This window comes from Phalacrocorax aristotelis, chromosome W, assembly GCF_949628215.1.
Source record: "Phalacrocorax aristotelis chromosome W, bGulAri2.1, whole genome shotgun sequence".
Classification (NCBI taxonomy): domain Eukaryota; kingdom Metazoa; phylum Chordata; class Aves; order Suliformes; family Phalacrocoracidae; genus Phalacrocorax; species Phalacrocorax aristotelis.
In genome coordinates, this window is record NC_134310.1 from 29,433,869 (window position 1) to 29,456,934 (window position 23,066).

General features: G+C 52.0%; 1 protein-coding gene across 4 annotated transcripts in view; it reads right to left on the bottom strand.

The window, feature by feature from the left end:
* The window catches only part of GNG7 (G protein subunit gamma 7), an 80,577-nt gene extending 61,248 nt beyond the window's left edge, over nt 1-19,329 (bottom strand). The window contains exons 1-2 of one of the 4 annotated variants that reach the window (XM_075077216.1): nt 19,194-19,329; nt 3,608-3,685 (exon numbers count right to left, since the gene is read on the bottom strand). Coding sequence is in view for 1 of the 4 variants with exons in the window: in XM_075077215.1 (XP_074933316.1) it covers nt 3,608-3,685; nt 7,665-7,677 (91 nt within the window). In the remaining 3 variants the exon portion in view is untranslated. Of the gene's footprint in view, nt 1-3,607; nt 3,686-7,664; nt 7,937-19,193 lie in introns of those variants that run through there. The other 3 variants (XM_075077218.1, XM_075077215.1, XM_075077217.1) reach the window with 3 other exon arrangements.
* Between the last annotated feature and the right edge of the window lie 3,737 nt (nt 19,330-23,066).

The following is a 23,066-nucleotide window of genomic DNA, read 5'->3' on the forward strand; positions in this document are numbered from 1 at the left end:
TTTTCCTTGTCCACAGAACTGCTGCCATTTTCCAGCACACAGCGCAGGATTTTTGCTAAGTAACAGCTGCCACAGCCAGCACACATTTGCTTTTGGAAGCACATCGCTAATTGTGAAGTTGCTAGGAAGTCTGTTCTGGCAACCTGCTCTGGAACATTTTTTAAGTCCTAAAAAGGGAAGGATTGCAGGAAAGGCAAGCCGAAAGGGCCTTCCCTATGTCCTGCATTGCTTCACACCTCAAGGGACCTCTGCTTCAAGCTCGAAAGCTGCAGAAAGCAGGTGACAGGACCCGCGCTACTGCGCTTGAGGGTAGAGCCCCTGCAAAGGCCAAGTCTGGCCAGCAGCCACTCCTGCAAAGCTCGGCCCCTCTGGGGTCTCCGAGCAGAGCGATGGGAAGCACTGCTAGCAGCCGTGCTGCTGGAGGGCAGAAAGCAGCCCGGCACCCCAGCTTCACGCAGAGGCATCTATGCACGAGCTGTTTCGCACGGGGGAAGGCGCAACCCTAGACCACACAGCCCTGTAAAGAGAGTTGCTCGTAAGTGAAGTTTAAGTGTGAAATGCCTTAAATGCTCATCGATCTAAGGAGGAGCAGAGGTGAACAAGGGACGGCTAGCACGGAGCAACGCAGCACGGCACATGAGCGCGGCACTCCGCGGCAAGCGGAGCGGGCTGCTGAGCAGTCGGGGGCGTTCAGAGGGCCAGTTACTACACAGCCATGCATTCCTGCTCAGGCTTTGTTTTTCCTCTGAGCAGAAGAGGAAAAAGTTTAAAATAAACCTTGCAGACAGCAGCATTCCATTTGCAAGAGTTCATTCTTTAAAGAAACGGGACAAACGAATTCCTCGGTAAATATTCGGGGTTACAGTTCTGCTTAGCCCTATCGCGCTAAACACTTCCAAGGTTTGAGAGCGCCAGTAATACGCTGAGGACAGCAGGCCATGGAAATAACAGGACTTATTTCAGCAGTAACAGAGCTATTTTTAAAAATTTTACTTATGGGATGCCAATTTCCTGAAGCTGTTTGGAAAATTAAATTTAAAAATGTACAAACACTAGTGGAACAAAAATGTGCTATAGCAACAGCCTTCTTTTGCTAGGAGATACGCTAGATATGTTTCTGGACTTTCCAACTTACTTTCATCCAAAAAATCACCTTTTCCTCCTTTTAGAGGACAAATTAAGAAGAGCAGCAAAAAAAAATATCTGTATGTCTGCAGCAAAATATGTTTGCATATAGAGAAAGCTTAAAAAAATTTCCGATTTTAGCAAATGCCTCCAGCTGTTACACACAGATCAAACCGGTGACAATACGCTTCTTTACCCTAGGGGTGCTTAGGTTTAACATAATTAGATTAGCTCAATGCCTCTGCCAGGCAAATAAGCCATACAAGAAGTTCTTTTATGTCGCTGACAACCTCCTAAAAATTGGAGGAATTTTAAAATGTACACCAACTTAACAACTGCTCGAAACAGGAAGAGGAGGTGAAAGAGTATCCAGCTGAAGCAGCAAGGGAGAATTCATTACACTGTAAATACCAGAGCGAAACACAGATGGGATGTTGAGGTTTATAATTCTTAAAGTGCCGTTATAAAAGTGCGCAGGCATTTGCTTTTAAATATTATGACAAGCAGCTGAACGGCATAAAGTATAGCTATTTTCATAGCCTGCACCAACAATTCAGGAACTGTTCCAGTAGAACAGACACTAAGTATCAACAAGCTGTTGACTTCAGATCACGAAAAAATCATGACAAACTAGCACTGCTTCCGAGCTAGCCATAAACCCTCCCCAGGGAGGCAAGCCTTCCCCCTTTCCTACTAGATGGGTAAAGTTCACCTTGTTCTGCCACTACAGAAAGCAAGAGGGGAAAGGAAAACATCTTGAGGAAGGGTTTAGGAGGTTAATAGTTTTGCTTTAAACGTGGATGTTTCTCCTGGGATGCGTTTTTATCTCAAAGCAACTTTTGAGGTTATTTCAATGTGCTTCCATGTTACACAAGTGCCCTACCTTCTAGGGGCTATCAAGCCATTTTATACAGTCAATTAGTAAAAGAAAAAACTGAACGCCTTAACGAACCCTGGGAAACGGGGTGCTCCTGATATATCAGTGATTACTAGGCCAGGGCAGCGTCATTTCTGCAAGACGTTAAGTCACCAATAAAGGCACCTTCACGTAACTTTAGGAACCAGGCAAAAATTGACAGGATTAAAAACTGCTTCCTAAATAACAACAGAGAGGTGCTGCCAGAGTCCAGGCTGGCCGCAGAGAACCGCTGGCTATTCACCACGCAGCGCTGAACGTCATGGAAGGGTCCTGAAAAGAGAAGCCAAACCCAGCTGTGACAAGTCATTCACAGGCCCTGCTGCAGAAACAGCTTAAAAAGGGAAAAAAAAGCACACAGGGCTGGGGAGAGACGCACGCTTCCACACCTCACTACAAATCTGCCTCTTCAGTGAGCAAAGATTTGCTTTTGAGATGGAGACTGGCATAAGCATTTCCTGTTTGGAGCCCTAAGGCAAAATATTTCAATATAACAACTTCCATTAGTTTTCCTTTTTCTGTTTTTCTCCCCAATTCCTTATGTTTTGAATTAAGTCTCCAGTTGACTGTGACTCACAGCAAAGCTCTATGCTGATCCAACGAACGTCGTTCCCTTCTTGGAGGAGACACCAAGTGCAAAAAGTAGGGCAAAATGACGCAAGTGGAACAGGCAGGGGACATTTTTTTAGGAAAGTGAGGCAAGAGGAAGCGCTGCCATATCCCTGCCACAGTCTGGGGAAAGGACCGGCAGTCACACGATGATATACAGCTCCTAATACATTTACTAATGAGTCTGCCAGTCAATTACTCATTTCAGATGGTTTCAAGGACTTAGGCTCTCTCAGCATTCTGGAGCCTAACGCTGTTTCTCAGCTGACGAGCAGAAGCCGCATGTCCCCAGCAGCTGATGCTGTGCGGTCCCGCTGCCAGGGACACACTGCCCTCTCTTGGAGGCTCCACAAGCAGCCCCACGGAAGGACGCTGAAGCCCAACACGCTGTTGGCATCTCTTTAAAAAATTATTTCTGCCCAAGAGGCAAATCAGACGTAACAAGCAACTCTGCTAATGCTCCCCGGCCTGAAAGATTGCTTTGATGAAGCGTGGGTGCGTTTTGGAAGAGCTGCTCTTAAGGTAGGTCAGTTTTCACTAATAATCTTGAAGGTACCTTTATATCATTCTATCAAACGTTAACCTTTTCACCTGGAATTGTACGGCAGATAATGCATGGCACAACAGTGTCTATCCCGGCAAATACTGTAACATCTAAAGAGCAGTGATACTGTGATATGGGAACAGTCATCCCAGAAAAAGAATGTGATTCAGAAAAAAAAACATTCCAGCTTATAGGCAACAGTGACGTGTTAGCGTTCGGCGTGACCCTGGGGCAATTTTAGACACTTAACACCCGACCTTGGCCAAACTGTCTCTAAGTGGACTCAGAGTGCTGCTGTCACCCCGTCAGATAGCCCTGGTTTGGGGAGTCAAGAGTACAAAGATGGGGAAAATTAACTGTGAGGCAGGAGAGGTGGTTTGGGCGGCTTCGTGGTGTGCCGCTGCATTACGTACCTGGTCCGAGAGCGGTCACGTCACCTTCTCCAGCACAAAGGCAGACACGCTCTCTGGCCTGAGAAAAGCACAGCTCTCCTATAAAAGGAAATGGAGAGAGACTTCAGTAATTAAAACGTTCCTGCAGGGACTGCCTGCTACTCTGAACATTGGGCTTTGAGCCAACCAGCTGAAGCACCTCACATCTTTTTTTTCTTTCATTTAATGAAGGCAGGCATAGTAGCCATATGGCTACAAAGACCCTTTTTACGCTGACAGACACCAGCATTATTTTCTCCCTGCTTGAAACCAGGCTAGACGTGGCTATTACGGAACTATTTAAAGTCACCCAGTAAGCACGAGGGAGATGTCACATGGATTCAATGATTAGCAGCGTCGCAGCTATGACGGCCGGCCGGCTTTAAGGCTGACTCCTGCCTCGGCAGCAAAGCACCTGCCTGCGCTCAGTGCAGTTTCATGGCTGAGTCTGAAGATGGCTCCATCGGCACGAGAGATGCCAGCCACTCATCTCTCCCTGTGCGCAAGGAGTATCATTAGGCACACAAAGAATGAAGAAATATTCAGGATGCTTAGTCAGCCATCAATCACATGTTATTTGTCATATGCTGACAACAACGGTGCGGTGAAGGCAAGGCAGCACTCACATACGTGCGTTACATATTTCTAAAGATGTAAGACCGCGATATAGAAGCTACAACAAAAGAAACTAGAGAAAAATAGCTTGAGCAACTCATGAAGTCAAAGAGAAAAGAATGACAAAGACAGATTTAACTAAAGCAAGGGAAGAGGAAGGCATATCTGCAGCATTTCATTTTTTTGTTCCCCCCCCCCCAACGATCAAATTAAAAAGCCCACACGCTTAAATTAAGTACAAGTTAAAGGGGAGCTGGAAATACAGTCATTCAGAAGCACTCTTTAGGTTAGGAAAACTGCTGCATTATATTCCTTTGTCAAGCGGCAGGTAATGAAATCTGCAAAAGAAAATGCGGAATTCGGACCCATCACACAAGAACCAGAAAGAAACCAAGGAAATCTCTGGTGTGGGTTTACCAAGCAGGGCTTAAGGAGCTCTGACCCAAAACCACCCCCCGCCCAGGGCACGAGTGACAATGACAGGACACGAAAGCGGCTGTGCAAAGATCCCAGCCCCTTTCCCCCACGCCCACGTCCCGTCACAGCTACGGCCAGAGGCTACGCTCACACACACAAAGCCCAACAAGTTTTAGACCCCAACAGGGTGGGGTTTTTTTGGTTTGGTTCGATTTTTTTTTAAATTACAAAATAAAAAACACAACTTGGGGAGGGCGCAGGCTCAGGTCCCAACTACAGAGCTGTGATTTACTAATAAACCTTTCCTCAGGAGCCCTCACAATGTTTAATTTGTACCTTTGAAAACACCTCTGATAAAACCCCAGCTCCACCAACGTCAGGCAAGATTTGTCATTGACTTAAGGGTACATAACCTCGCCCCGCTTGTGTTTACATTGCACTGCGTCCAAAGCTCCAGATACGACTTCAGTATTTAATTCACAATGACAGGCAGTCACCTCAGCATTTCCAACAGCCAGCCAACCCCTGCAAACAGAAGGCCACCGAGACCCCTCCGAGGCTTGACCCTAGATGAAACCCTCAATAGCTATTAGAAAAGAAACATCCAATTCCCGCTAGAACATTTAATGGAAGAAAGCACAAAGGGAGTAGAGAATATGAACATGATTATTTTAGATAAAGCTTTTGCAAGCTTGGGTTTCCTTTAAGGTGTGATAAAAGCGATCAGGTAGCTACGGCTGGTGCTGCAAGGGGCCACAGGGCAATAACAGGGCTGCTGCTCGGCCAGTTTTCATGGCAACAGCACTAAAACAGATGCTGCAAGCTCTGCGAGGGCAAGTAGCCGCAGAGCTTGTTACTAGAGGGAACTGTTTAATGTCTAATCATTAACAGTAAAAAACACCCTAGATAAAAGTCAGCTCGCGACAGACTAAAGCAATGATGCATTTCAAGTCAGCAGAGTCACTACAGTCACCAGGAAGCACGGGATGTTTGCTTGTTCCTGTTATGGCTCTACCGTGTTTCCCCTGCAGAGGGGACAGCTTCGTAGGAAACAATATAAATTAGAATTAGAAATAGTCACCTATTTGTTCCTCAAACCTCCCTCATCCAAAGAGCAAGAGCATTCGCTGCAGCACGACGAAGGCAGCAAGATCAGATGTGCTCACACACATCAGGGCATTTTAAGCTGCTGCTGCTGTTGCCGATGAGGAGCGGCGGTGTCGTGAGCTCGCTCGCCACCGGGACTGCAGAGCTACGTAGTCTGAAAGGCGCAAACTTAAAATGTGCCAACCCCATTACTTGCCTGTAAGGTTGTGAGGGCAAACCAACCCCCATGCACGCCTGTAGGACCCTATTCCGTGATAAGGCAGCACGCCTGGGAGCTCTGCAAGAGCCCGAGGTAGAAGCGGAGGTGTGTTAAGCATCCGCTGCCTGTGCGGCACGTCTGCCCTGTGGAAGAGGTGCCAGACACCCGTGCTGCACGCCTGGACGGGGACGGGCAGGCTCTGGGCACATGCACCAGCACCGGTCTCCTACCTGCAGCTTCTGAGCATCATCAGCTGCTGCGGCTCCGACGTGGCTGTCGGACCAACACGGGCACTGCTAAGCTGACATGCAAAACGGCAAGTCCTCTCACCCTTCCAAGAAATCTGCTGCGTTAAGACACCCGCTAGACTCACTCCAGTCCAGCCCATGAGGCACCAGTATCTACCAGCCCGCGTAACGGAACAGAGAGGCATTTGTTCCATTTCGTATCAACCCTACTCTCTGGGCTAAAATCCAGAGACAACTGCTGAGAGCAAAACCCCTCCGCTGCCAAACAGGCACGAGGTTCCCAGACCCTCCGTCCAGGAGGGGTGTCCACCTCCAGCCCCCTCCCGAAAAAGCCTCCGAGGCTGCAGCTGGAGCCTGATGAGATAACGTGAAATAAAACAGAACTAAGCCAGATCATTTTAAATTGATATAAATCGTTCTTTTTCTTCACTACTAGAGGTGCGTAGACTCCTTGGATGAACACGGAGACGGCCTGCATCAGAAGCGCCATCTGCATCATCCTCACTAAACCTTTTGAGTATCTTTAACGCTTCACCCCCCACCAAAAAACCTCTTAAAATAGACCTAGTGTTCAAAGACAGGTTCTAAACAAATTTAAGTGTAAAAAAGTCTGAAAGACTCTATGAAAAAGGCAGCAGCACGTCAGCAACCACATTCATCTTTGCTTCCTGGAGCTAAAACACGGCTCTGTCCACCACGCGATAACCCCAGGCCCTGTACCCAGCCGTAAACGCGGTGCGCACTGCCGGGAGATGCCTCCGCAGAAGCACGCATCGCCCGCTGGCCACGCAGGGCTCGCTGTCTTTCAACCAACGCGAGGACAAAAGCCCAGCACCAGCGCACAACAAAACGGCAACGCTTTCAACACGCAGCTTCCCGCTCCGAAATATAAAGAAAAATGACTTAGGGTTGTGAGATGGCACCACAAAAATGTATGTTCGTTGGTTTTTAACAGGGCCATTAACTATTTGTTCTTAATCTCCAGCCCCTGTATTTGCAGCGAAACTACTCACAGAACAAAGCTTTGCTGTGTTTGAGAGCACCACAGAAACAGGCCTTTTTTTAAAAACACGCCTATAGAAAGGTGTATCCAAATAATATTTTGCCCTTTTTTGGTATCTTTTATCGAAAGCTTCTTAAGAAGCAAGAGTTTCCTTCCCTACTAATCTGGTGTTGGAAAAAAAAAAAAAATCTCAACTGCCTCCTTGCAATCATGTCGATTCTCCTATAAATCTGCCACCAGAGGCCTGGGAAGTTCTTGAAATCTGTTGTCCCAGAGCCAGAGCATCACCACTGCTCTGCGTTGGTGCCCAGCAGGGACATCTCCCCCCTCACCCGCAGCCACGATGCGAACCCAGAACCACGCAGACACACAGGGTCCCTACGAGCCTGCGGAGCGTGTTGCAAAGCAAGTTGTTGCCCAGCCACTGGGATTAACGAAGATCATCCGAACCTGCGTCCCCCATGATGGGCCACCTTCGGCAGGAGCCCAGAGCCACGCTCCTTCCACCGCTGACACCAAGGGTGGTTCACATCATACAGAAGATGACAGCGGGAGTCCACAGCATCCCGAGAGCCAAGTTGGCTCGTGGCAGCGTGGTTTCAACTCTCCTCTCAGCACGGCTGTCCTCACTCAGACCAGCTAACAAAGTCTGAATTGCAAGAATAAACCTCATAAGAGCGGAGCATCGACTGCTATTCGTAGAAAACTGAAAAAGCCTTCAAGTGCTACAGAAAGCCCCCTCCTAATGAGATCTGTTTCAGTGTCACCTAAGCCAGGAAAGCAAACTAATAATATTTATAGAAATGGATTAGAGCTGAATCCTCCATAAATCTGATCATGCAAAGAAACAAGCAAATTGACATTCACGGAGAGGTACTTGCCAGCTCTTGGTGCAAGGGTGGAAGAGGTCACGGATTTATGAGCTCTCACTTACGAATCTGTTCTTTTCTAACGCAGCTCGCAAAACCCGGACAAGAGCACTCGGCGACGAGCCTGCCAGCGAGCTCTCTGCTCCCTGAATTCTTTATCATGCTCATTTCCTACGGTCTAACAGAAACACATGCAGGCGTTGGGGATAAGTATTAGAACATGTAAGAGGTTCACCTGCTCCTTAACTTTCTACTCCAAGTACTAGTGCCTTTAAATTAGGATGCTAATAAGGATAATGCCATTATCCTGGAAGGAAGGTATAAGCAGCAAGAGCACCATCAGCTTTCATCATCCTCTATTTTTCTTCGACCAAATTAAACCCTGCTAGTGAAAATGGCTTTTTACTCTGATAATCTCACTTAAGTTTGGTCTACGTAACTCTGCAGGCCGCAGGGTGAAGGGCCTGGTATTTTAAAATGGGGAAAAAAAAATCTTTTAGGAGTTAAAGAATTTTAATTTAATTAAAGAAATTTAAGAATTTAAGCAGGGGGGTTGGACGAGATGATCTCCAGAGGTCCCTTCCAACCCCAACCATTATGCGGTTCTGTGAATTCTGCAGTTTACGGTCACCCAGTGCTACCAGCACTTGGAAGAGGAAATACTCCCAGTCAGATGCAACCTGCAAGGAAGCTCAAGTATCGGCCAACACCAAGCAGAACAAACACAGAAGATGTGGACAAAAGCCTCTCAAATACTGTTATAGGATTAAGTGGAAAGTGTCCAAGACCATCTTTATTTTTAATCAGCATAAAGCTACAGGTTAAGCCAGCAGGTCCCTTGTTTCCTGAGTTTGAAGGAATAGGAATTTACAGTGCAGTATCATTGACAGCAAGCAAGCAGCCAAGAGAAAGACGGAGAGAAACACAGAGCCAACATAGAGCTCTTCTGCAGTAATTTAAAAAATACTGCATTTGATTAATTTTCACCTGGTACGTACTTAAAAAAAATCAAGTAGCATTCAGACAACTCAACAGAAGTCAGTCGCATTGCTCTGCCTGGCGACCCACAGCCCAATCCACGGGCACTGGCCCTCGGGTCAGCTCGACACTATGGGTCTCCGCAGGAACTTGAACCCATAACTGCAGCGTATCGCAGCAGTCTGCACGTGGAAAATATGAAGGAGGAAGGCTTTAATTATGCAGGGGACAACAGTTTCAAGAATGACATGACTAAATCAAGGAAAAACGGTTAAATGCAGAAAGCTGGCAGATTCAGGAAGCCCTTAGAAAAAAAAAACAGCTGCACCAGAGACTCTTTGGCTTCTCCAACTACAGAAAAAACACCTGTGCACGGGAGAACTTTGAACCAGAAATGCCTCAGGAGCGCTCACCAGGATCCTCACAGTTAAAGATTCAGAAAGGCATTGAACTTTATTACCTCCAGCAGCAGAAACCCTCCTGCCAGCCTGCGGCCCCTCCCTCGGCTCAGGGTGTTAACGAATTTCCTACCCCATGGCAGTTAGCTTTGTTATGCCTCAAACAAGATTTCCTGCCCCTCCAGCAGCCTTCCCCAAGCGCTCTTCCTGGAGACATTCGCATCTTCCCCAGGCTAGCAGAACTTCCCTCCGAAAATCAGGGAGCAGCACGCTTTTGAATCAGGGTGGTTTGCCTGCAGACAGACTGTGTTTCACCTACAAAATACCAGCGCACAGTTATTAGCCAAACAACCTCTCCCAGCTGTTATTTACTGAAGAGAGTAGGAAGTGGTTACTCTCTCAAGCTACAGCTAAACCACAGCAACTTTTAATAATTCCCCCCCCCCCCCTTAATGCAGTACGAAGCGAGCGCAGGAACAGCGCACCAGAGATGCACACAATACATCTCCTCTGTTAGTTGACAACCCTCTTCTATTTTGGGAATGTTCATCTGCAGGTGGAATTGGATTTATGTTCCCATGACTGACAACACAACTCACTCGACTCCGCTCCATCCCGGCCTATGGCAGCTGCTGCTATTTTGAGCACTATGCCTCTCCAGCGCTGCCGAGCAGTATTATTCCAAAGGTGAGAACTATTTCCAGATAACACGAGAACAGAATTTTTCACACTTTAAAAAAAAAAAAAAAGAAATCATGGATTTTTAAGAAGTTTTACAAGAGGGTGAAGAACCCTCTCCAGCAAAGCCAGGTCTACTTGCATCAACGGGCTTGTCTAATACACAACCCATGGAGTCGCTGAGATTGTTAAAATTGAAGTCCCTGCCCTGTAGCCCACTCGCTGCCCTGCTGGAATGGGCTGAATAGTCTTACCTGGGCTAACACAAAGCTATTTTTCACCAGCAAGTAGGAAAGCATCTACGCCCTCTATCCTGACAAGAGCCTTGCCTTCTGCCAACAGACTGGCAATGCAGTCCTCCAGAAGTCACAGCTACGGCCGGCCTGTGCTGGAATCGTCCCCAGAAATAGCCATAAACCAGAAAGAAATGTTATATCACGTTTTTCTGTTGAGTCAATATCATACGTACTCCTAACAAAAAGGTAGAGCATCTAATTTTGGTTTTCGCACATACGCACCACCAATACTTTTCACAAACGTGCGCCAAAAGAGCAGGTTGGTTTAAGGCTCCTTAAGAAGCGTGAGAGTTAACTGCTCCTTAGGAGCCTCTAGAAGTGTCAACCTAGATCCCCAGAAAGAAAAGCTGAGGGTGGGATAATAAGGCAAAGAATGTTAACCATCTAATTAGCAATCAGAGAAAGAAGGATTTTGTGATCAGTCAGAAGCGCTGACTTCTTCAAGCTTCACGTTGACCCGTGCAAGCGCTGCGGCTCAGCTAGAGCCGGTCTCGGTCGCTCACCCCAAGGCCCCTACCGCAGAGAGCCTCTAATTGCTACACGCAGCCCGCTCGGCAAGATGAAGGGCTAAGCTGGACGATCGACCAGAAGGTCTGAAATCAGAGCAGCTCGGCTTCTTCCCTGCTGAAAGGCTGCCCACCACAGCTCTCGTGATCCAACTTCCACTGCAATTAGCCACAAAAGCTCTATCAGGTCAGCAATTGTTTCAGCCTTCAGAAGCTCGTGTCTTCCACGATGCCTGCGATGAACAATGCCTGGACAAATTAAATTCTAGTCAAGTCGTCACCAGCTGCAGCTCATATGCACACAATTTTTTAACTAACATTCTGGAGCAAGCCCTTCCTTGTCCTCCATAAGCTGAATTGCTTGTGCCCCACAGGGCTGTTAGGAAATAATTACTTCCCTAAACCCAGAGGCTACTCTTCCAAAGTAGGTGTGCCCCATGACTAATATCTGGCAACCAACCAGTTCCATCTGCATTGGTATGCTGCGAGCACAGAGCTACTGCTGTCACTTGCAACAGCTCCTGTTATATCTCCACTAACAAACGTGAAATCCTTTTTTTCACCCCCGTGTCCCACGTTAAAAACGCTGCCTGTGTTTCTGTCGATGTCTTTACAAAGCGTATTGGCTATTTATCACATGCACTAACAGATCAGTCGTTAAGGCAAATGCTCTAAGCTTGACAAGTTTCTGCAAGGGACCGTAACAACACGTATTTGAGCACTGACAAATGAATTTGGCATTGCACCTCTGCAGCGTAAATCAGCAGAAAACATGGGATTTTGCTGCCTTTCCCAGGAAGATACTTGCAGCAAGGGTCTTCACAGCGCAGGGTGGGATTTACGCTTTAACACGCACAGAATAGCCTGTGGACTCACCAGAATGGAATTAGAGAAACCCACCCGTTGCTCCTGCAGCTCCTCCTGGGGACACACTTTCTACAGCTTGCTTCCCGACACAGCCAGCATCACGGCACCAGGAAGCACAAACTCATTCAAACCAGCAAGGAACACACAGTACAGCCTGAAGCAGCTCTTTCAGATGGATACTGGAGTGCCAGGAGCCAAACTCAACTTGGTAAAACAGGCTGCAGGAGAAACTTGAGAGACAAAAAGATCCCCGCATTCACGCCGCTGACTGTGCCCGAATGTGTGCTGAGGGTGTTTGAGTCATTGGTTTGTTTCCCAAAGACTGGCATGGTGCACAGTCCCACCCCAGATTAAACACACCTGCCCCAAACTGACAGCGCTTACAGGTCTGCTGATGGACAGACCCCCTGATTCTGAAAAACTAACGGTTCTGGACAACACTTGTAGGCAAAGGAGCGCAGGGCTATACGTTGGAAGAGAAAGGCATGGTTAGTTTATTCCCAAGTACTTTTACATTCCTCTTTGAGAGCCTTTCTTATCATCACATTCACCTGAAAACCATCTCCAGGTCCTATCCATAAGAAAAAAACCCTTTTCATTACCTCAAGCCACGGTACCGACCAGCAGCTAATCCCATCCTACGCACCGTTACCTTCGCCTGGCTCAAGACAGCGACTAGAGCACAAGGTGGAGGGTCCTCTTCATTCATGCATTTACTGCATTCCTTCTTTACCAACAAACACCCAAGAAATCAATGAAATTAAGTTTAGGGATTCCCTGACCACATAAACAAAACACAGGTGAAAGACCATCAACACTTGATTTTCCAGCCTTGGACAGTTTAATCTCCAAACTTCAATCCATTCTTAGCCTTATAGGACATCAACCCGCTCTCAACTGCTAGATAGTATTTCTTTATTTTAGCACTTTCTTCTCATCCTTCCTTGCTTTTCAAAACCAACACCTCCAAAAAAAAAAAAATCTCAAAAAAGAGTATGGCTTACTGAATATTTATTTCCCCATTTCTAAGCTACAGTTCCGGTGCTTAAGCAGAAAACATGCTGTTTCCAGGAGGCGTGTTCCACTTCTATTTACTAGTTTTAACAGGTACTTCGCAAAAAACCTCATTTTATACCTTTCCAGATGATCAGCACCACTTCTGTTTCAAGATTTACCAGTCAGTATCCTACAAGAACGGAAGCCAGTAGGTCAAGAGCAACAGCGTAATTCCGCGCACGACTCAACGAGGGGAATGACGACAACGGGATTAGCTGCAATTAAACCTGCCCGACGCCAGCGTAACACAAGCTTTCCATCGGAGCCACCGCAGGCACTCACGACACTCGTGGGTTACAGGTAAAATGGATTCCCAACGTTTCACCCAAGACACAGCGAGCGTGATGCTCCTTGAAAGTGATGCCAGTTCCTTTGAATCATCGGAAAGGCGTTACGTGGCGCTACGTGCTCGGACACCCAGTGCCGCTGGCCGCCCGCGCTTCAACGCCACGCCGGCCAGCGGAGGATCCACTGTGGAGACAACAATGTAATTCCAAAGTCAGAAGCAAAAAGGTATTTCTTGGCCTTAACTAAGGATCTTTGACTAAAAGAAAAGCCTCTCGGGCTTTTTTTTTTTTTCTTTCCTTCCAAGAGAAAAGTTGCAGAGTGACATTAAATTCACAACATTTGCGTTTGGGAATTGTACCATAATTCATAGCGAGTAACTGAAAAGAGAAGCCGTGAGACGTCATGATTTATTGAGCATAAACACTGATCCTTTGCCAGCAAAAAAAAAAAGTTACCCTTAGACTGGAGGAAATGAGAATAACCATGACTACAGCAGGAATAACCTCCTAAAAGCAGTTTGTGCAGTTCTGAAACTACAGAAGAGTTTCTCTGTAGACAAACTGCAGAAGAAAAGTCTGAGGACAAGCTGCAAAGGGTTAAAAATCACAAGAAACATTTAGACCTTGTGCATTTTTCTAAGAGCAGGCAAGGCAGAAATGGACAAAAAGCCTCCAGGGCTCAAAACCCCCAAACTATCCTATATATTCAGAAATAGATTTATTTTTTCTGAAGGGGATTAGTTAAAAAGAACAAACAAACAAAAAAAAAAAGCAGCTTTTGGAGACCATTAGCAGAACGTCAGTCTCACTTGCTGGCTGCTCCCCCGAGCCACGGGAGGAGGCCGCCAGCTCCACGCTGCCACCTGAGCGGGACCAGGGAGGTGTCGGGAGGAGGAACATCCTTCCACCATCCCTGGGACCACGGTCATAACGCTGGCTTCAAGCCAGACCCCATTCTGCTGCTTGTACGCCTGCATTAGGAGCGAGATATTTTTAAAATTACTCTTACGTGGTTCGTTTTCTAGCTTTTTTTTTTTTCCCCTCCCTCTTTCTGTAGAATGAAAATAAAACAAAGCAGGAGTTACTGAGGTTTCTCAGCTTTTCAGGTTCTTAAAGGTCCACTAAAAATATATGTTTAACGGCAAACTCTGAACTGTTTTCAGTCATACAGAAGCACTGCAGGCTGCAGTACCCTAAAAACCTCTCTTGTCTGTTAGAAGGTAGGGGGAAAAACATAAGGATTATGCTTTTTCATAACTAAACTTCCTGGTTTGTCTCTCTGCATTAACAGTGTGCCGGAATTCACACACACCCCCTTTTTCTTTCTTAAACATCACAGCCAATCCCTACCCACCCATTTAACAAAAACCTAATCCAAAACTACCGGAGATTTCAGGCATGTTCGAGTCTGAAATATCAACTGAATTCATAACTTATTCTCAGGAAAAATCCAGCTCCTACGCCCCTTAAACCAAAGGTTAAACATACTTCAGCCGAAGAACTGCTCCTCTTGCACAACAGCCCCTCGCGCCGCACCACCAGCCTCCAGAATTAACTGCAGATCGCTATATTCGGCCTTTTCAAACAGATTTGTTGTCGTGACCACTTTTAGTTGGTTTTTAAACGAGTTCGTGGCTTTTCAGGTATTTCGGAGGAGCAGCGGCAGGAAGGACGAGAGCAGTCAGCACAGTTGCGCAATGCAAAACATTTTAAAGTGTTTATCGAATTGATGGATTCGCTGGAGAGAAGAATTTACAGGCAAGGAACTCGAGACTTGTGAGCAACTTTCGCTTTCACAAATACTATTTAAAATGAAAACATGGTTTTGTTGCACAATGGCCTATTTGTTCTGGTATTTTAATAAAGGGCCTTTTAGCAGAACAAAGCAGAAGCGAGCAGATGATAACAGGGGACTCAGACGTGAGAGCAGTACAATCTGCACGGCTGGAGCTAACGCCGAGGGACGGAGCAGAGCTGTCTGAAGCAAACTGCCCATCGCTTACAGGCGCACAAGGCCACCAGAACCAGATGCTTCCAGCTGGTACCCAAAAGCAAGGTCTGCCTCCTCCAGGTCTCTGTAAGTTCCAGCAATTTGTTTTTAAATACAAACTAAGCAGGTCAATCTAAGACAAATTAATTTTTTTAAAAAAAAAGCTCTCTCCAGCTTTGCTGGTTTGCCCTTAGTGTGACGATCGTCAGACCACGCAGCAGGACGGGACCGGATTTACGTTTTCTTTTAGTTTTGTTCCCTTCCCAATTTAATTTCTTCTGACACTCTGCACATCGAGCTAGGAAACCCGTAAGAGAGAAAGATAATATATCGCATTATCTGGCAACAGGTGAGAGGAACTCACCAGCACCCACGCTGCCCACAGAAGTCAGAGATGCTACAACTGGCAAACTCTGCAACTCGCCGTATACGCATGGGATCCCACGGGAAGATTTCCGGTCCGTGGCTAAACCAATTGAATAATTTGAGCGACATTTGAGCGACATTTGAGCAACGAGGGAGAGCTTTCCACCTCAAAGTTCAACTCTTAGACCTTCACATCTCAATTCCTTTGACTTCTCGTAAAGATGGGGAAACCAACACCGGATCTACCAGCCGTGCGAGCAAGTCAGCGCCGCAGCGGGCACCTTCCTTCCAACCATACCCACCATCAGGTTCATAGAGACACAGTATTTTATAAAGCCCTTTTTCCTCTTGCTCCACCCTCCCCGTGCAAGAATCCCCAAACAATTACAAACCTTTACCCTGCTTTTTATGCAGCTGTCGTTTTTGGGTCACCCACCCACGGCCTTCCTACAGCACGGCAGGATTGCCGTCCCTCTCACTAGCTTTGCTGCTACCCGCGGGGTTTGGAAGAGGGCTTTGGAAACTTGTGCAAGTTCAGAGCTGCGCCAGGGTTAACAAACCCAAGGCGACCAAATTATCTGATCTTCCCAACCCGAGCTAATCCGCACAGCCGAAAGGGCAAGAAGGTGCTTTTTTAGGTGACAACTCGAGCTCTGCCGTTCACCACCGCCTTGCGAAGACGTCAAAGAAAACTTCCCCCAGCCGCTGGCGAGGGGACAAGCGGCTATTTCAAGCCCTCCGCAAAATGGACCGTTCTAAGGGCAGTGAGCTCGGGGCTGGCGCTCGGCCAGCCCCGTGGCTCCGCAGGCTCACCGCCGCGCTAACGGGACGACTCCTGGCAGGGAGAGCCATGATCCCCCGTCACTGACAATGACAACCTCGACTGCCTTACTCACACGCGAGGAAGTGGAGAACGGCAGCTACCAGGAATAAAGATCGGTGTTTTCCAATGGGCAGAGTGTCCGGTTCCTCTGGAGCCGAGTCCAGGGACAAGCAGCAGGCCCGCATGTCCGGGAGCCGGGCACTCGCCTCGTTACACTAACGAGATTCAGGGCATGACAACCTCCCAGAGCACGAGGTAGGGCAGAGCAGTTATCTCCATTTTGCAGATAAGGAAATAAGGCAGGAAGGCAGAAGTTGGGCCGGCCACAGGGGAAGTGTGATGAGCAGAGGACAAACCTACGTCCCGAGTCACACGCTTCTCTCCTGGCTACTGAATTATTCTTCTCGCCTGTTTGAGCCAAGAGCAGTCAGCCTCCCGGTGTGCCTCCATTCCCCTACCTTCCAAGAGGGATAATGCCTTCCTAAGGCAACTCTCGATGTCAAAAAGCATTCATTACCTTAAGTAATACCGGTTAAATACTATATCCAGGGATAAGATGGATACAGAAGAAAAACTGGTAGATATGGTGAAATATGCCTCCTGTGTAAATCATTAAAACCCACAACAATACTCCAGCCACACAAAAGAGCTATTTCCATTTGTTTCACAGCTACAGATGGCAGAAGAAAACCTCTCAGACAAAAAGCTCTATTTAAACATATTGATCCAGCTTTTTTGGTGCGCTTTCCCCCATACTGGCTACAACCAGAACATGATAAATGGTGCTACGTAGTCACAGAGCTCCCGAGCACTTGCTTTACGATATGCCTGCACACAACGGGATGTCCCACGCAGCAGAAAGCTAAAGACACGCAAAACCTCCAAAAGATGAGGGACCGACTTCAGTGCTACGTGCCTGAGAAGCCAGTAGTCTCTAAAAGCTGTATGTTAAGAAAACCAAGCAATTACCTAAAAGACCTCAAGTTTACGTACAGATTCAGACTAAATATCAAGTTACTGACTCTGTGGTCTACCACAAGTCAGCTTTTCTCCTGGTAGTAATCACCACAGTTGCACTTGCCCAGGTCAGTTTTACAAGAAGCCCACAGCTATAAACAGGCCAGAAGGTTGTCGGTTTTCCCCCACAAAAAACCCCAAACCCATTAAACATAATTCAGCACCTTAAAAGCCACAATAACTTCTTGCCTCATTTACAAGCAGTAACAGAAGACCTATCTTAGGGCAGAATGCAGCCGTATCACAGTCCATTTGGGTTTTATTTAAGGCCACACCTGACAGCGATGGCCCAGTACAGAGGTAAATCCCATTTGCCTGCTCCAGCACTCTCAAAGAAGATGAACTGCAGAGGAGATCAGGTCCCCAGCTCCAGCTCGCCAGCCAGGAACCGTGCTACCTTCCAGTCCCTCCTCACCTACACACCCGGACACTTCCCCTCCTTAACCTCCTTCAGGACACCCATCATATCCAGCATTTCATTCCACATGCTTCTCTTCCAAAATGAGGAGGAGACAGATTTCTCTCTTTGTCTGCAGCACCCACTTATCTCCTCTACTTCGCTCTACCTCAATAACACAGAAAATCCAGATACTGCAGCTACCCCTCCTTTATATAACCCATGCACTAGAATTCAGTAATGCCGCCAAAGTCCTGCCCAGAACAGGCAGGCCACCATTACTGTCCCTCACCAGCCACCAACTCCTCCAGCTATTTTCCCCTTCTCTCCACAACCTCCCTATACCAACCCACCGTTAACTCACACACAGAAAAAAAACAAGCAGATTATGTGATATTAGACCTCCTGACAAGCTTCCCAGCCTCCTTTTATACCCTGAAAGAGGGTCTAGACCCATTCCCTGGTAAGTCACCCAACTTCCAAAGCGAGCTGGCGCTGAACTGTGTCTCTCGTCGATTACAATTGCCCCCTCCCATCTCATCCACCCAACAGCCCAAGTCACCCATCGTCCTCCCAGCTCCAGCCCCACGCCCCGCTGCTCCCACCTCCGTTACAACAGCCCCTTCCACCCAACACCCTCCCGCTGCAGCTCACCCAAAGACCTCGGGGCCCCCCACCACAACAGAGCACCGCCTCCCTCTGAGACCCCCAATACACCCCCAGATCGCCTCCTCGCACTGATCCCCAGGCACAAATTACACCCCCCGGCCCACCAGCACTCTGCGATGCTCATTGGATCCCTCCCAGCAGCTCATCCCTATTCTTCACCCCTCTACCACATGCTCCAGCAACCCCAGGGCTCTCCTTGACACCCCCAGCCCAACCCCCTACAACCTGCCCAGGGGTTCCCCTTCCCCCAGCCCTGTACCCCAGGACCCCAGCACTCCCCTAACACCACCTCTCTAGCCCAATTCAGCCCCTGTGCCCCAGGGATTCCCAGAACTCCCAGGGCCCCCCAAACCCCTCCAGCCCCAGCCCCTCCCAGGCCCCCAGCACACCCTCCCCCTGCCCAGCCGCCCCTCACCACCAGCCCGACAACCCCAGGGCCACACCAACCCCCCAGCCCCCTCCCTCTGGCACCTGCGACCCCAGCCCCCCTCTGGCCCCCGCCCCCCCACCTCCTCCACCTGCAGCCCCGCCAGCCCCCCCCAGCCCCTCACCCCCATCCCCGCCGCCCCTTGCGCCCCCCCCAGGGACCCCCCGAGCCGCTCCCAGCGCTCCCCGCCCAGCCCCGGCCAGGCGGCCCGGGCCGCAGCGGGCCGCGAAGGGGCCCCGGGGCCGGGCCGGGGGCTCCGCCAGGCCGCGGCCTACAGCGGCCGTCCCCGCCCGCTCGCCAGGGGCCGCCCCGCCCCCGGCCCGGTCCGGTCCCCGCGGCGCGGGCGGCTCCTCACCGGTCTCGGCGGGGCTGGGGCACGGAGGGGCGGAGGAGCCGCGCCGCCGCCTCAGACTCCAGCGCCGCCGCGCAACGCACCCTGCTGCCCAGCGCGGGCAGGGCTGGCCCCGCCCCGCCGCCCGACTGGCAGCGCCGCCCGCCAATGGGCGCTGCCGCCGCGGGGCGCACGGCGGGGGGGGCGGCCTGGCGGGGAGGCGGGGTTGGGTGCGGCCGCCAGGTTCGGTTGTGACGGTGGCGCGGAGGGGAAAGGGGGGGGTGAAGGGGCGCGTCCGTCTGCGGAGCGGCGGGGGTATCAGCCAATCAGCGTGCGGGGCGGGGAAAGGGGGTGGTGAACGCATGCAAATATGAAATTAATATTAATGAACGGTCGCCGCGGGGAGGGGGCGCGCTGCGGCGGCACGTGGCGCCCGGGGCGCGAGGCCGTGGGACCCGGAGCTGGGGGACGGGCCCCCCGATCCCTCCATCCCCCCAGGCCGCCCGACCCCCCACCCCCACCGATCCGCTCCCATGCCCCCGGATCCCCCGGCCGGCGCCACTCCCCCCCCCCCCCCGGGGCCCTCGGTGCAGCCCAGCCGTGCCCCCGCCAGATCCCCAGGGCACCCCGAAAAATGGGGATGCTGCGCTGCTGCAGTCCCGGCAGCCCTGCCCGGCTCCAAGGAGAAGGGGCACTGCGGGGTAGATGCTCCGCAGACACCCCTCGCCATGGCGTTATCCCCTCTTGCTGCACAGCACGGCCGGGCGGGCTGTGAGGGGACTGTGGCAGGGGGCACGGCATGTGGGGGGGATGCTGCTGCAGGGACCTGGGGAACCCACGCGTGGCCTCACCCCTGGGTCCCCTCCTGCTCCTGGGACCCCCCTGGGACCCCCACCGGCTGCATGGCCAGCCGGGAGAGGAAAGGCCGTAGGACACCACTGCCGGGTCCCTCCAGATGAATCTTGTTCTGAGTCACCCATTTCTTTAAACCTCCCCTTCCCTTTGCAGCCTGGGGGAGGGGGGGCAGAGCCTCCGGCCAGCCTGGAAACCCCCTCCACAATCCTGCCGTGGCACTTGGGTCACCCCAGACCCTCCGAGCCCCCCTGTGCAGGGCCTTTCCAGCCCCCAGGCTGCAGTGCCTGGCAGCCTGTGGGGTAGGGGCGAGACGGTGGGCCTGTGCCCCTGGGCAGAGCCCCCCACCGCACTGTCCCCCCTGGGTCCCCCCGATGCTCGGGCCCAGGGTGCAGCAGCCCCACGGCTGCTCTAGCTTACGCCGGGAGGGGACGGACTCGGCCCAGCCCTGCGTGCTGTACCGGGGGGCCGCAGCCCCGGTCTCCCCCTGCCCTGGGCCCCGGTGGAGCTGCTCGCCCTGTGAGCAAGGGGAAAATCCAGGGGGATGAATCAGCGGCGGGCGGGAGTCACGCTGGCGGCGCCGGGGGAGCAGGAAATCACGCTCGCCGGCCCAGCACAGCCGTGAATCGAGGCTTTGATTCCCCAGCTGCCACCAGTACGGGGTGAGCGTGGCTGGCCGGGTCCCGGTGGTGCCTGGCTCCCGGCTGCGGTGCTGGTGGGGTGAGGGGGGCCCTGTGTCCCCCATGGGAGTCGCTCTGGGGGGAACAGGGCCATGTCCCCAGGGCAGGAGGTGCAGAGCTGCAGCTATCGCTCCCCAGCACCACTTCCCAGCACATGCCAGTGCTGCACTGGCGTGCAGCTGGGCCACACCGGTATGCACCATTTGCAGCTCCAATCCCGGCATGAACTGAGATGGAGAAATGCTGGGTCCAGGCTGTCTCCCCTGGGTCCCCCCACCCTGTGCAACGTGGCCCCGCTGCTGGGTGCACACCAGCCCTCACCGGCGGCTGTGCCGAGGCTGGGCTGAGAACCCAATAATCCTGTTAGTGGGAAGAAGGCTGATTTTTCCCCTAATCCAGTTTGCTCCATATGCCCTCGCCCACGGTGTTATAAGCTGCTCTGGCTGCAGATGGGGTGCACCGAGCACACACCAGACATCAGGGAGGACCCAGCCCAGCTTCGGTGCCTCGAGGGGCACAAGGGCCACTAGCTCAGAGCCTCCCCTTGCTGCCCTCCTTGAGGAGGGCATGAGGGACGACGTCCTATCCAGCCACCAGGTCCTGGCATGACGCATGGCGCCAGGAGCTGGTTTGGGTCCCAAATGCTGGATTTGTGCTTTTAAGCATTTTTACTGGCGCGGGCTGCAGCGACGGCTCCTCATCGGCTGGGGGAGTGATGGGAAACGGCTGCACCATGGCTTGTCCTGCCACTCGCTAATTAATGCTCAGGAACGGCTTGTTTAAAACCCTGGGCCCGGGGGAAGCGCCAGGTGCCTGCGAGGATCATCCGTCTCGATCTTGCACCGCTGCCCAGCCAGGCTCCCAGCTGCGGGTTTTGGGGGGGCTCAGGGTACCCCCAGCCTGGGTGGCCTCATGCCAGGCTTGGGCAGGGGGGCTGCAGTGGCCAGAGCCACCCAGACCCTCCTGGGAGCAAGTGACCTTCTCTGGGAGCAAGAGCATCCCAAGGGACATCCTGATGGACATCCCAAGGAGCGCCTCAAGGGACATCCCTCAGAGCATCCCAAGGGACAACCCATACTGAGCAGGTCCCCAAAGAGCCTCTCCTGCTCCACGGCGACTCAAGGGGCACGGGTCTCCATCTGCACTGGCCAGGGTGGGGGCACAGCGGGGGTCAGAAGGGGGGGACAGAGATGGGGGACAGGAGACCTGGGAATGGGCGGCAGACATATTCTGTCCCCAGGCTGAAGGTGTTGCAGAGCTGCTGTAACCCTGGGGGTGTCTCGGTGCAGGAGTCCTGAGGTGGGACAGTGCCCCCCCCAAAATACCTGTGAGCCCCCCAGCCTTCCCTGGGCTTCCACAGCCCTGGGGGGTCCCAGAGGGTGGGGACCGGCACCAAACGTCCCCGCGCCTGCGTGTGCCCATCCCGCTCTCCTGCCCTGGCGCCCACCGAAGGTCGCGGGTGCCCCCAGCCCACGGAGGGACGTGGGGACAGGAGCAGTTCCCGTGGCTGGTGCCAGGGAGCTGTGACATCCCTGCAGAGCTGCGACTGTCCCCACCGAGATGTGATGTCCCCACCGAGCCATGAGGTCCCCATGGAGCCACAGCCATACCCACAGAGCTGTGACTGTCCCCACGGAGCTCTGAGCAGCCCCACGGACCTGTGACTATCCCACGGAGCCATGACCATCCCACGGAGCTGTGACTGTCACCAGGGACCAGCGGCTGTCCCCATGGAGCCATGACCGTCCCCACAGAGCCGTGATGTCCCTGCAGAGCTTTGACTGTCCCCACAGAGCCGTGATTTTCCCCACGGAGCCACGGCCATCCCCGCAGAGCTGTGACACCCCCACGGAGCTGCGCCCTTGCCAAGGCCCTTGCAGCCTGTGGCAGCCCCGCTCCCCCCGCCGCCCCCCCGCCCCCGCCTGCGTGCCCACGCGGTTCCCGCGCCCGGGGAGCAGATGGTTTCCATGGCAACAGGCATGATGACGCACGCCCCGCTCTCCCACCCCCTCCCCACGGGGACGCCAGCCCGCGCTGGCAGCGAGGGGCGGGGGGCACCCACCGGTGGCGGGGGGCTGCCGCGGCGCGCGGGCACGCAGGCGCCCACGCGTGCCCGCGGTACGGCACGTGCGCGCGCACGGGGTGCGCACGTGCACGGGTGTGCATCGGCCCAGCTGCCCGGACACGCGCGCGTGTCCTTACACACCTGCGCGCGCACGCAGCCGCGCACGCACCGACGCGCCCCTGCGCGTGCACGCACAAGCACACGCGTGCACCCCCATCCCTCCTTTCACCCCTTGGCGCCAGGCCGTGGCCCCCCGCGTGGCCCCCAGCCCCGCCGGGTGCTGCTGCGTGGGGACGCAGG